General features: G+C 34.8%; 1 protein-coding gene across 2 annotated transcripts; it reads right to left on the reverse strand.

The window, feature by feature from the left end:
• Nucleotides 1–460: 460 nt before the first annotated feature.
• LOC115438844 (macrosialin-like) lies at nucleotides 461–8,650 on the reverse strand. 2 transcript variants are annotated; one of them, XM_030162698.1, is made up of 6 exons: nucleotides 8,519–8,650; nucleotides 6,781–7,139; nucleotides 6,371–6,490; nucleotides 5,225–5,294; nucleotides 4,701–4,874; nucleotides 461–2,419 (listed from the first exon to the last, which is right to left on the reverse strand). In XM_030162698.1, the coding sequence occupies exons 1-6, from the start codon at nucleotides 8,568–8,570 to the stop codon at nucleotides 2,280–2,282; spliced, it is 915 nt and encodes a 304-aa protein (XP_030018558.1). In that variant the 5' UTR covers nucleotides 8,571–8,650; the 3' UTR covers nucleotides 461–2,279. The 2 variants fall into 2 exon arrangements, with proteins under 2 accessions (XP_030018558.1, XP_030018557.1); XM_030162697.1 differs by having other exon boundaries at nucleotides 6,781–7,157; nucleotides 8,519–8,647.
• Between the last annotated feature and the right edge of the window lie 4,063 nt (nucleotides 8,651–12,713).

Genomic DNA, 12,713 nt, shown 5'->3' on the forward strand with positions numbered 1-12,713 from the left:
CTGGACACATAAAAGGTGCTTACACAATGTGGAAAACTTTACATAGTTTCATGTCCCTTATTCCCTTACATGTCACAGCATCACCTGATGGACAAAATGTGAAGTTGCAGCAGGTTTGATCCCTTTTACATTCACCACTGATGGCTGTTCAAACTCTGCTGCATCTTAGTGGGACACAAAATCAGTTAAAAAAAAAAAAAAAAAAAAAAAGGCCATAACGTCACATCCAGACAGTCAACTCCACCTGCTGTGATTAACAAAAACACACTGATTCCTACTAATGTTATAGATAGACGTCGCTTTTCATTTACAATAAGGGTGAAACATTCTTCCACCAAAGCATTTTAGGATCCATGCAGAGAGATTTGGTTTTATTTGTTTAGGTTTTCAACATCTGGCTCCACATCAATATAATGAAAGTGAAAGTAAAAGCTTTTTTTCATTTTACGACGCCATCTTAGTAAGACTGAAAACAGACATTTCAGATGTGAACACAGCAATCTGGTAGACACTTCAGATGATTCACTCTTAATCATAGAAAACCGGATTTAGCACTGTGAGGTACTTTGACACATGGACAGAAGAACTTGGACACCAACCCCAAAACCCTCATTTAAAGAAATGGTTTTTACATTTTGGAACAGAAAGGTTGTTGACAAGATGAGAACCAAAACATAAATTATCTGATATTTTTGGGTTATGCTACAGTCAGACTGATAACATCTAGATGGAGCTGCAAAGGTGGAGAACACAACTACTAACATATGCAAATACATACTGGAGCTATAGCAAACGCTGTCACCATGACTACAACTACACTGTCTTATTTCATGTTATTATCCAAAATTTGCTTGTATATGCTGTTGGCAGAGGTACAATTGTGAACTTTTGCAGTGTCCATCTGTTAGGTGTGTCATCTTCGTGCTATGCAGGCTAACCTCATGTGAATTTACTGCAAAAATACCTTATCTTGTACTTTGCCAGAACGTGTCCTCACTTCCTTAATGAAAACTTGCTAAACCGGCTGACAGTATACTGTAATTCACAACCTTGCAATGTTTAAGCTAACCCTTCTGCATGGCCACATCGAGTTTGTAAATTCATACCTTAAAAAATGAACAATAATGCATGACTGTCAGTGTGTTATTGTTAATTTGATATGTTTAAGGCGATATTACAAAAATACACAGCAGGTGATTCTTAACTGGAGTCTGTATTAGTCAAAGATCGGCAACATGTAACAAGAAAAAACAAACAAACAAAAAGCTAATCAGATGAGGCAGCATTCAGTGCAATTAATGTGAGACAGAAATAATCCCTTACATGTGTTCCCTTTGTGCAGATTAATAATGCAAACCTCTGTTACGCCACCTGTAAATGTAATGAGTAATTAATCAGAAAAATCCCTGGAGGATATAAAAGCTGCGATGATTTGATTCTTCTAAACAAAACAACATAACATTCCAAAAGCTATCCAACTAATATACTAATAATGCAGATTAATATGGACGTCAATATGCATCTGTAGAGACAAGCTGCATCCCATTTACATAGAACAGTACCAGGCCACTGTTGCATGATGGGAATGTGTGGGGTATTCATGCATCTATGGGAAGCACTTCAACTAAACTGATAACTGAGATATTTGGTCAGTTTTAAGTTTGTGTGTATTAGGTCAGTTTGCATAAATGTGTCATGGTTATATTCAGTGTACCAGTATGGAAGTGTATACTTTGAGAAGAAACGTGTGGGGTCTGTCTGCGTTAGTCAAATAAATGCCCATTTCCTGGATACATTCTAAACATGTCCTTATATTCTTCCCCTTCAGAAGTGCTATGTATGGAGCCTGCACTGTGCCACTGGAAACCTTACTTTCACAGCCTTAAACTATATTTGCTAATTAGAAGTAAAATAGGGAATATAAAGGAGAAAGTACCCCCAATAAAGTTTCTTTTTCTGATTGTGTTTTAAATGATGACTAATCCTAAAATGACAAACTGATTTTTTTTTTTTTAACACAAATCCTTTAAATGTTTTTATTTTTTCAGTGGTTTTCTAATCTGTAATAAGGTGCTGTATGTTATTTTTTGGCTCACTCCAGACTCCATACATATTTATTTAAAACACTATCAGTACAGTGAATTAGGTAAACATACACAGGTAAAGAAAAAGTCAGGTTAGGGTTTGAACAGAGGTGCCCTTTAGCCCCTGAGAAAGACTGGATCCTCACTGACTTTGGCTTATAATGGGAAGGACCTCGGGGTGACCTTTGACCCGCCTCACAGAGACTGGTAGCCGTCGGACCTCCTCCTGCGTCCAATCAGGTACGCCACCACTACGATGATGATGAGCACCAGCAACGTCACCCCCACGGCGATTGCCACTTTGTAATTCGGCTGATCAGCGGGGCAGTAGTCGGCTGCAGGACAGATGTACGGAAAGAGCTGGTGAGTCCCTGACCTCTATTCACTAAACTGGCAACTGATCATAGAAAAGAGCAGTGTACAGGTCAAAGTTCAACGAATTAGGACAGCATGAGGCTAGATGAATGTGTCTGTGTGCAAAGTGTGGTGTGGGCTGTACATATAAAATAAAAAAATTGTTTTTGAATAATTTATTTTAAAGCCCATGCATGAAATATTGCAGGATGTGTTACCAGTGAAATTTAATATAGAATAAAAATAACCAAGTGATGGAAAAATGAAGATAAGCAATTAAATCTTCATGTTCTTCTTATTGGTTAAGTTAGTTTTAGTTTGCGATATTTCTTCCTCTTGAGCTCTATGTCACGTTACTTTAAAATCAGCTCCTTTTAAGTTCATCACATGATTTTGTTTTGTTTATTGAACTCAAAAAAAAAAACTTGACTATTATTTGGAAATGAATGATTGCTATGAACATTATGAGACTTGCTGCTTTCAGTTTATCTGTACAAAATCTGCCCCTATTATATAACTCAGAAAAATTTTTTACTTTCCTGATCATGTGAAGTAGGAGTTTCTAGTAAGTTTCCTAAGTATTTCATCGTTAACAGTATTTTACTTGTTCCATGCCTGATCTTAATGTACTCTAATAAAAATACTACGCATTGTTGGATATATTTAATTAATAGCCTATTTTTAAGGTTATTTGTGATATTTTCTTTTTTTTTTCCCCCATTCTGTTTTTACTGGAAAAGGTAAAGATATCCTCAACATTACTATTCATACATATGTTAGAGTCCTTTTCATGTTTCCTATTTTATACATACAAAAGAGTAAAAAAAAAAAAAAAGAAAACGAACATATGAATTGGGTGCTGACAGTTTAGTTGTGATATTTTCTAAGAGAATTTCTTTCTGGATAATCTTTCTGGAACCACAATAATTGGACATTCTTTGGTTCAATCAGCACAAACATTTCATCTGATTAATCCTGGAATATCCTTGATGTAAATAAAGTATGTGCTCAGCTATTGTCCAACACAAAAAAAATTCCAAATCACATGTTTTTTCTGAAGTAACTGAACAATGTAACCTAAAGTGCTTTGCTGTCTGACCAGGAAATTCCCTTCTCACCATTACCAACCACAGTAACTGAGAACTGTTGTTTTTTCACCTTAGACCTCATGCACAGTTCATAACTGGTTTTTCAGACTCTAATCACGACTGGAATTCTTCCTCATTTACTTTCACCGCAATAAAATCTATAGCAGATAGAAATCATGTAGCCCTGTGTTCTCTGATCTCTGTTTTAGGCAAGATAAAGACAGACGAGTATCTAGGTGCGACGTCAACCATCGGTGTGTATTTCCTTTTCTGAAATAATCTGATCTGTGTTTGGCTGAACTATTCCATCTTCGGTCCCAAGAGGAGGTTCAGAAAATTCAGTTCCATCTCAGGCCACTTGAATTTCATTACGCTAAAAAGGTGGGTTTTTTTTTGCCCAATGGTGTAATATTAACTGTCCTCTTAGCTTTTGTTTTTGTTCACCACCAACTCCCTTATGTTCCACTATTTTCAACATCTGACTTTGTGCCTATGCTGTTTGATGATTGTGGGTTTACTTGAGCGATTTTACTAAAAACTGCACCAAAACAAAGAGCTTTAAGATGCTTAAATGCTGGTGCTACAGCTACAGTTTTCACCTTTTACTGCATTTACTCATTGTGATATTCCAACTGAAAAAAGTATATAAAAACAGAACAATGAGATTATATGAACAGTTATAAGTTTTCACATTTTGCTTCATATTTGTTTTGTATCTTGTGACATCTTTATTTACTTATTTTGGTCTGGTATCATAATTGTTTTGCATCATTTCGTCAGGTATATATTTACCTACGTTTTGTACTTCCTGGACATGTAGTTTTGCACTTGGTTTGATATTCATTTTGTACTCATTTTGTATTATCTTTGGATGTATTTTGTTTGGTTTGTCTGACTTCATACAGTATGATTTTATTGCTAGTTGTGTATCGCTAACCATTAAGGCTATTGCTATTTAGAAGGGGGCAGGAAATATAAGATTTTCTTCATCCTGCTCCTTTTTGAGCATGGGTGTGTATATGTTTGTTCACCTGATGATTAGTGAATGTCTGCTGATGAAATGCACAATCATGAACGAAATAAATGAAATGAAATGTAATGTTTGCAAAAAAAAAAAATTCAACTATTAAACTTAAAAAAATATATAAATATACATTTTCAGTAGGAAACTTACAGGAGCCAAACTCATTGCTCTTGGTGAAGTTGAAGGCTTGAACTCTGTCTTGACTGACATCCAGGTAGAGTCCATTCCCCATGAAAATGGATTCTTCCTTGCAAGAGTAGGAGCGACCAGTTCTTGCAGCAAACAGATGAGTCTTGTTGTTTGCTCTGTAAGGCGTGTTTGCAGCTGTGGAACAAAGCAACCAGCTCCATTACTTCAATACATGATGGCGATTCCCAAAAATAAATGCAATGATCAGATATGGAACCAAACTTGTTCAACTGCATAGTGTTGACTGCTGGTACTCTGTATCACATGCTTAACTGTAAAATCTGCCACTTGTATCTATACATAGTTAAACTGACAAACAAGGAAGTTCCTAACTTCCAAATGCTTCTTGTCTGTGCACTGGTGCAACATATTTGTTACAATACATTTAATGATAGAATATTTGCTCTTCATGCAACAATGGCTGTGTGCTGAACTATTACAGCACATGAAGTGACCTAATTAAAAAACTCAATGTAAAAACTTACCTCCTTTGATGAGGGGGTAGTTAAGTTCAAAAGACAGCTGACTAACAAAGACATTTTTTGCAGTGGCATTCTGAGGAAAAAAATAAAAATACACAAATTTAGTGTAATCAAACATGCAAACAAGGAATACTACATGTAATTTTATGTTGTTTTTTTAGTAATGTGTTGACAATAATACTATCCAACAACAACAAAAGTAAATATTATAACTGTTTGCAATAATGCTGCGGTGGTTTCTCTTTTAGTTCATAATATCATTTTTTTTTCCCAGAAATGAGCCCTCATGTTTTTCCAAGGTTTTTGTTTTAAGTGGAATATGAAAACAGACTACGTACTAGTGAAACCTGTGAAACTTGTTTGAATGTGTTTAGCAATACTTTGATTTGTGTATTTGTTGTTGCATTTATCCACATTCCGAATCTGATTCTTGGCTATACATCTGTATTTTGACTTTTCTTTTTTTAATCCATCTAAATGTCAGTTTGAGTTTCACCCATTTGTTAGTTGTTAAACCTTCAGTAGACTGAACAGAAATGTTGCTTTCGTTTTAGATTAATGGACACATATTCAGTAAAATATGACAAATCCTCAACCCAGATCTTTATGAGGTTGATCTCCACGTCTGCACCACCTGTGGTTGCTGGGAGCTTTGTGGTGCATTTGCAAACATAATTAGCGTGAGGTTGCCACACAGCTTGACATTTATACCTGTATTCATAGATAGTTTGACTATGATACACTGACATTACACTTCACCGAGCACAATCTATGTTCACATTTTGTTCATCCGGAGTGTGACTGAGAAAACCACGACATGACTCACACAAGCAGTGAGGCAGTTTCCTGGTCACATGCTGTAAGAACAGACCATACTTCTGTTTTTAACAGTCCTTCACTGATTCCAGTTCCTATATGACCCTCAGCCAACGTATCTGCATCAAATGTATTATGTATTAAATGTGTCGGTGCAGTCAGTGCTGTACTACATCACACTATTAAAATGTAACTGGCTGAAGACTTTGACCAAAGTGTCTAATGTGTGCAAGTGGGTCAAAGACAACATATTGGGAAACACAACCGCTGTCCCTTTTTCCTTCTCTTTCACTTCCTCATTATAATCTGGCGTTTGTGATACATGAAAAATACCCTGTTGAACAGAAGAGTGATGAAGCCCTGACGGAAGGTAAGGGTGAGGTTGGCAGTGGGGTCCTTGCATTCTCCTTCAGCTTTGGTCTGATTTGGATTAATGGTGAAGCTCCCATTGGCCTGATAAACAAAAAGGCAGGAACTGATTACCACTTTGTGTTAGTTCTATTACAGTTACAAAGTTACCTTATTGCGCAGGATTAGCAATGGTCATATGACACAAATTTAACCTCTCACAGTCATGCAAAGCACCATAATGAGGAAATTAAAACTTGCATTGAAACAAAAAAAAGCTGCTGACGTTGCTGAAAGCAGAATCAGGACCTCGTGCAAAAAGATCTACTCAACGTCATTTTACATTTCAGATTTGTTCCCCGTTTTTCACCATGGAGACTGCTGCTGATACGTACCTTTGCTGTTACCAGTCGGATCTTCAGGCCTATCTGAGCCATCACGCAAACTTGTTTGTCTTTTGTCAGGTTGTACTTTCCTACGGCCACCCCACCCGATGGAGAAGGAGCTGTAGTCACTGGAGCTGCTGTAGTTGTCGTGGTGGTGGTGGTGGTTGTGGTGGTGGTGGTTGTGGTGGTGGTGGTTGTGGTGGTTTTGGGAGTTGTAGGTTTGGTAGTTTTAGTAGTGTTAGTAGTTGTAGTTGTTATTGTTGTGGTGGTGGTGTTGGTGGGGTTGGGTGTGGTGCCATTTTTGGAAGGTGCAGGGGGGGAGCTAAAGTAATGTACAGGTCCCACTGTGGCGGGAGGCTTTACTTCATCTTCAGCCAATGACAGAGATTCAATTAAAAAAAAAGACAAAATAGCATTAAGAACATTAAAAAAATAAACAGACAATGACACATACACAAATCGCTTGTTAATTTAAATATATTACAATTAAGTTTTATAAACTTGCATTGGAAGGCGTTTAGTGACGTTAGTTGCCTACACCCATGATACCAGCCCGTACACAATAGATAATTAAGGAAAGATTTTCAACAAAAAACGGCAACAATAGCATAGAAATGTAGTCACAACACATTCTAACACAAATATCATGAGATCACACGCTAATACTCCATATAATATTAAGCCTGTAATGCTGAATAAGTCTGCCCACTTGTTATATTTCCTTAAATCTGGTGTTCACTGTTACTTTTTGCTTTGTTTTTGGTCACCACCGCCTCCTTCAAAAAATATCGAATTAATGTCTGCCTGCTTGGTGCAATTTCATGAGATTTTTCATTATTATTATTATTATTATTATTATTATCATTGGAATTTCAATCCAAACTAAGACAAACAAAATGATCACATTACACTGCTCACAATCATTGGATCCACTAGAAAAGCTCACAGCAACTTTCTTTTTTCAGTGTACTGCTCATCTTTTAAGCGTAATCCTGGTCTAGTGAACAAACACAGTAAAATGACCAGACTGATTTGTTTTTATACCAGTGACCGCTTTTCTTATCTAAGTCCGCAAGTCCATGTCACATTTATGACACTAATGCGGTCATGGATCAGGAACTGGTAGATTAAGACAAAATGAAGTAATATTATAAACGATAATATAATATTTGATGAAATAAAAATATGAAGCAAGACTAAATGATAAAAAAATATAGTTTTAAATGAGTTCAGAGTTGTTGTCAATATTAATTTAGCAATATAATAATCCTGAAAAGGTTAATCATTAATCTCAATGTAAAAACAACCTGATACACGTGGGGAAAAAAAAGTAGAATTGTGGACTCAGGGCTGTAGTTTACAGGTAAAACTAGGGTTAGGTCCTAAAGTTTGGAAAACAAACCAGGCCGACGCTGCCAGCAGACACGTGACACTGTTGAAAGACTGCGGAAATTTTTGTTCCCTTAACAATCCAGGAAGTCACAGTGAAACAAACAAACAAAAAAAAAAACATCTAATGTCTCAGTATAGGTGTCACCTCGGCGCGTGCACGGGTTATTTTTAAGTATATAACATGAAAGAAGAAATAACGCAACACGAGTAAAATAATTTCGAGGTTATTTTCAGACAATTAAACATAAAATTACAATATTGCAGGATTACAGCTGTTTTTCGTCGCCTTAGCGGACACTCTCTGAAAAGGTTTATTGTTACTCGTCTAAAAAATAAAATAATAACAGTGACTTACCAGACAAAGCACAGGTGGACATGATGAAAACGAGCACGAGAGCGGTCTTCATGGTGACAGGTGTGCAGGCGGACGGTAAGTATGCACGCGGAGATGCCGACAGTGACTGGAGGTTCAATGTGCAGCAGCAGCGGTGCGACGCACGCATAAAAGCACCGCGGCGTCAAGTGACGTAACCTAACCGGAAGTTACGATGGAGGGACCTTCAAAATAAAAAAAGACCAGTATTTATCAACGCCATGGAAACACACTGTTGTTTATTTGTTTGTTTGATGAGAACAGTGCATATTAATGAACACTTAGTACAAATAAAAACATTACTTTCTGTAAATATGCCGGATTTAGCTGGAAGCTATTTTCCATTTATTTAAAAATAGACTAAACATACAAACAAGACAATACAGTATGCATAATACATTACTATATAAAAGTGTACGTCATACAATACATTATTAATAAAAAAAAAAAAAAAAAAACAAAACAAAAACAATATTTATTTATTTATTTATTTATTTTAAAGCATATTTTTCTAGGCATGTTCTCAACACCATGCCTAATATAGTTACGTAACTTACATTCATTCTTATATTCATAAACTTTATTTAACCCCATCAATCAATCAAAAAATTCCAACACAATTCCAACAATACAAGTCTATGTATATAGTGCTATCTATCTATCTATCTATCTATCTATCTATCTATCTATCTATCTATCTATCTATCTATCTATCTATCTATCTATCTATCTATCTATCTATCTATCTATCTATTCCATTATGTTCCTGTACAGTATTTTATTGTGTGTTGTTTACTGTGTGTATCTACATTTAATTATAACCTTTTTTATTGTTTTGTTGTCTCTATTTTTTTTTTATTTTTTTTTTTATTGTAACTTATCACTCCCCATTGCAATTTAATCCAGTGTTTGCAGTATAAAGCCCCCGGTAGCTAATAAAATGCTTTTTCAATTTTATTTGCTTTTTAAAAGATGTTTTAATGTTAGGGTTAAGCACGTTTGGGTGATTTTTTTTAAGGTTAGGGCAAGTTTCACAGAAATGAATGTATACTTTTAAAAAAACTGACATTACATGTATTATACCCATACCTATCTTTGTTTGTACCCGGATTTAACTTTCACTTTTTCAATCAGTGTGAAAATTTAGCAGCTCACTTTAGCTTTGACATCAGTTGATACTACTACTACTACTACTACCAACAACAACAACAACAACAACAACAACAATAGTAATAATAATAATAATAATAATAATAATAATAATAATAATAATAATAATAATAATAATAATAATACTTTTTTCATTGAAATTAAGTTTTAAAGGTATTTTATTTTGAAATATCTAACAGGATTTTCCAATGTTGCCTCTTTACACATAAATATGTTCTAAACTGATAAGCAAAACTCAGGAAACGAAACCTTGTGAATGAGGAGGCCCCCAGTGTTTAATAGTTATATATCACGAAACTTACATGAAACTGTCAACTGCATCATAGTATCATACTGATAATTGTAGTGAGAGATTTGCACTATTTTCTCATGTCTTTTACATTTACATTTTTTGGTCTATTCAGCCGTGATGGATTGTAACAAGGCCAAATTACTTTTGCTTTTAATTCCAGTTGAAAGTGCTTCACTATTTCCATTTGCTACAGATTAACACCTCTACTCCACCACATCTCAAGGTAAATTCTTTATTTTATTCTGTTTTATATTTGACAGCTTTAGTTACTTTTCAGACCATTATTAATATTAAATAAGAATCAACTATCAAGTCATGATGTGTGATGTATCATATTGCATATTAATATTACTCTAATTTACTGTGATTTTACTTAAGGGGGTTTTGAATGCAGGATTTCACCTGTTATAATAAGTGAAAGTATTTTTATGCTCTTGTATTGATGATGTTACTTAAAAGAGCTGATATGTTGAACAAAAATTGTAGTCACTGTTCAGTTCATGTCAGTAATGGTAGTTTTATAGCATTAGAGGCAGTACAAAATAGGCTAGGAATAATACAGGAACAGTATGATCAACAGAAAACCAGTTCATGTAGTTTTACCATCGTGGTAGGAGGCTGAGAATGTTTCCTGACACAGAAAGAGGAAATAGGTAACATCCTAAACACATGAGCAGGTGGTTCACGCTGACACTGTGTAATAATAAGCTTGTCTAAAATATGTGGGCTAAAGGAGAAGCTGTGTATTGTGACAGTCATTCCTGTCCTCACTTCAGCCTTGTGACCCAGTGTGCGGCAGATGCTCTCAATACTAGTTTCATGCTGTTTTCCTTATCTCATTGTTCAGTCGTTACAGTTTTTCAGCCAACCCACAGGACATCTGTTCATACTGGGAAGAATAGTGTCTCTTTGCAAACTGAGATACTACAGATGAAGTCATCAGAAGTGGTGGAGTTTCATGTAAAAGCTTGGACATCAATATATATATATATATATATTTTTTAAATAACTATAGCTTGTGAACCAAATCTTAGTGGGATTATAAAGCGGCAAGGAAGATCTGGTGTAGTGTATTGTTGAATTTAATACTAGAACATTAAGTTCTTTTGGGAATTTTGCCCTCAGCTGCTCTGATTCTTATCTTTTATTATTATTACTATTATTCTTAACCCTGTAAATCCTGAACCACTAAATCATTGGCAGAAAACTCCAGTTCTTTGAAACTGGAGCCTTTGTTGCTCCTTCTGAACAACCCCAAAAAATGTTTTTCAAATATCAATTTCCATGTATGAGTTTCAATTTTGTATCATATTTGATACATCGGGTCTCAATGCTCAAATATTATTATTTTTGAACAAACAAAAAAATAATATAACACAAACATGTCTAACAAACAGGTAATTCTTTGTCTAAATTGCCAAAGTTCTACCTCCTTCCTCACTAATGACGATCTTATAGTGTCGCTGGAAAGGCCTCTGGTGAATGAATTCCTCCCCCCTGGTGGATTATCCATGTATTGCATGTGTCTAATTGTGTACATTAGGTTTTTCAATGCAAAAAAATATCACGCTGATCATGTAGAGGGCTTCAAAACTCATGTATCAAATATGATACGTTTGGCATTATAGGATTAAAGGTTTTATTAGAAGAAAAGTGGGTTATTCCTGTTGCTCTTCTGTACATGTCATTAAATCATAATAAAGTAGATAATGAAAGGAAAGTATATAAATAGTTAAAATAAAATAAACAAATTATTATTATTTCTTAAAGTTTGTATATTTTTTCAAGTGGAAAAATAATTAGGGACTTCAGTTACTTTACGGAATTTAATCTTGTCCTTTTTTAAATAATTATTTATTTTTTTGCTTTTTATAATTTTCATCTGAGGCACATACAGATATTCACACACATTGTACATTCATTCATATTTACATGTGTTCTGTAAACTCATTTTCTTATCTATATTTTAATATATCCATTGGAAAGGACAATTGAAATAAAATATTAGAAAGAACAAACAAATCAAACAGATCTTGAACAATAAACATTTAGTAGTGACCATGTAGCTGTGATTGTTCCTTTATATAAAATACAATCAGGCCTCTGGATTATCATATGTTGAACCCATTTCTCCCTACATGCAGCAAAAAGTTCCAGTTTATGATGTACCTAAGCAGATATTTTCTCCATTTTGTATTTGTCCAATGTTATGTCCATCCACGCTGACAATTCAATTTTGTCTTAGCCATAATTTATGTTCAAATGATAAATTCTTCTTGCTTAGACACTATGCTTGAAAGTAAACCCTATTTTAGCAAAACGTGTGAAACAGAACAACCACAAAACCTCCATATAACCAATCCTTATGCATCTCTTGTAAAAGTTAACACTTATCACAAAACTCACACGTCACAAACGATTTGAATCAACACATGCAACACCCAATACGCACAGATGATATAAGTGAACAACACTTGTGGCTTTTGTTTGTTCTTTGTGAGGAACATAGCAATTTGCTGTAACATGTTTTTATACAGTAAAATAGTTAGTTAAATGTGTAAAGTAGATGTTGCTACTTAAAAAACTATGAATAAGGTGTAAATATACAATTGTGGTTACAAAAAAAATGCAACAAAAAAAGAAATCTGTCTTCCGTTATGGTCATAAGTCTTCAGGGAAGTCATATGACCACACACCAATGTTGAATGAAGTGTA

The sequence above is a fragment of the Sphaeramia orbicularis genome, chromosome 18, assembly GCF_902148855.1.
Source record: "Sphaeramia orbicularis chromosome 18, fSphaOr1.1, whole genome shotgun sequence".
Lineage (NCBI taxonomy): Eukaryota > Metazoa > Chordata > Actinopteri > Kurtiformes > Apogonidae > Sphaeramia > Sphaeramia orbicularis.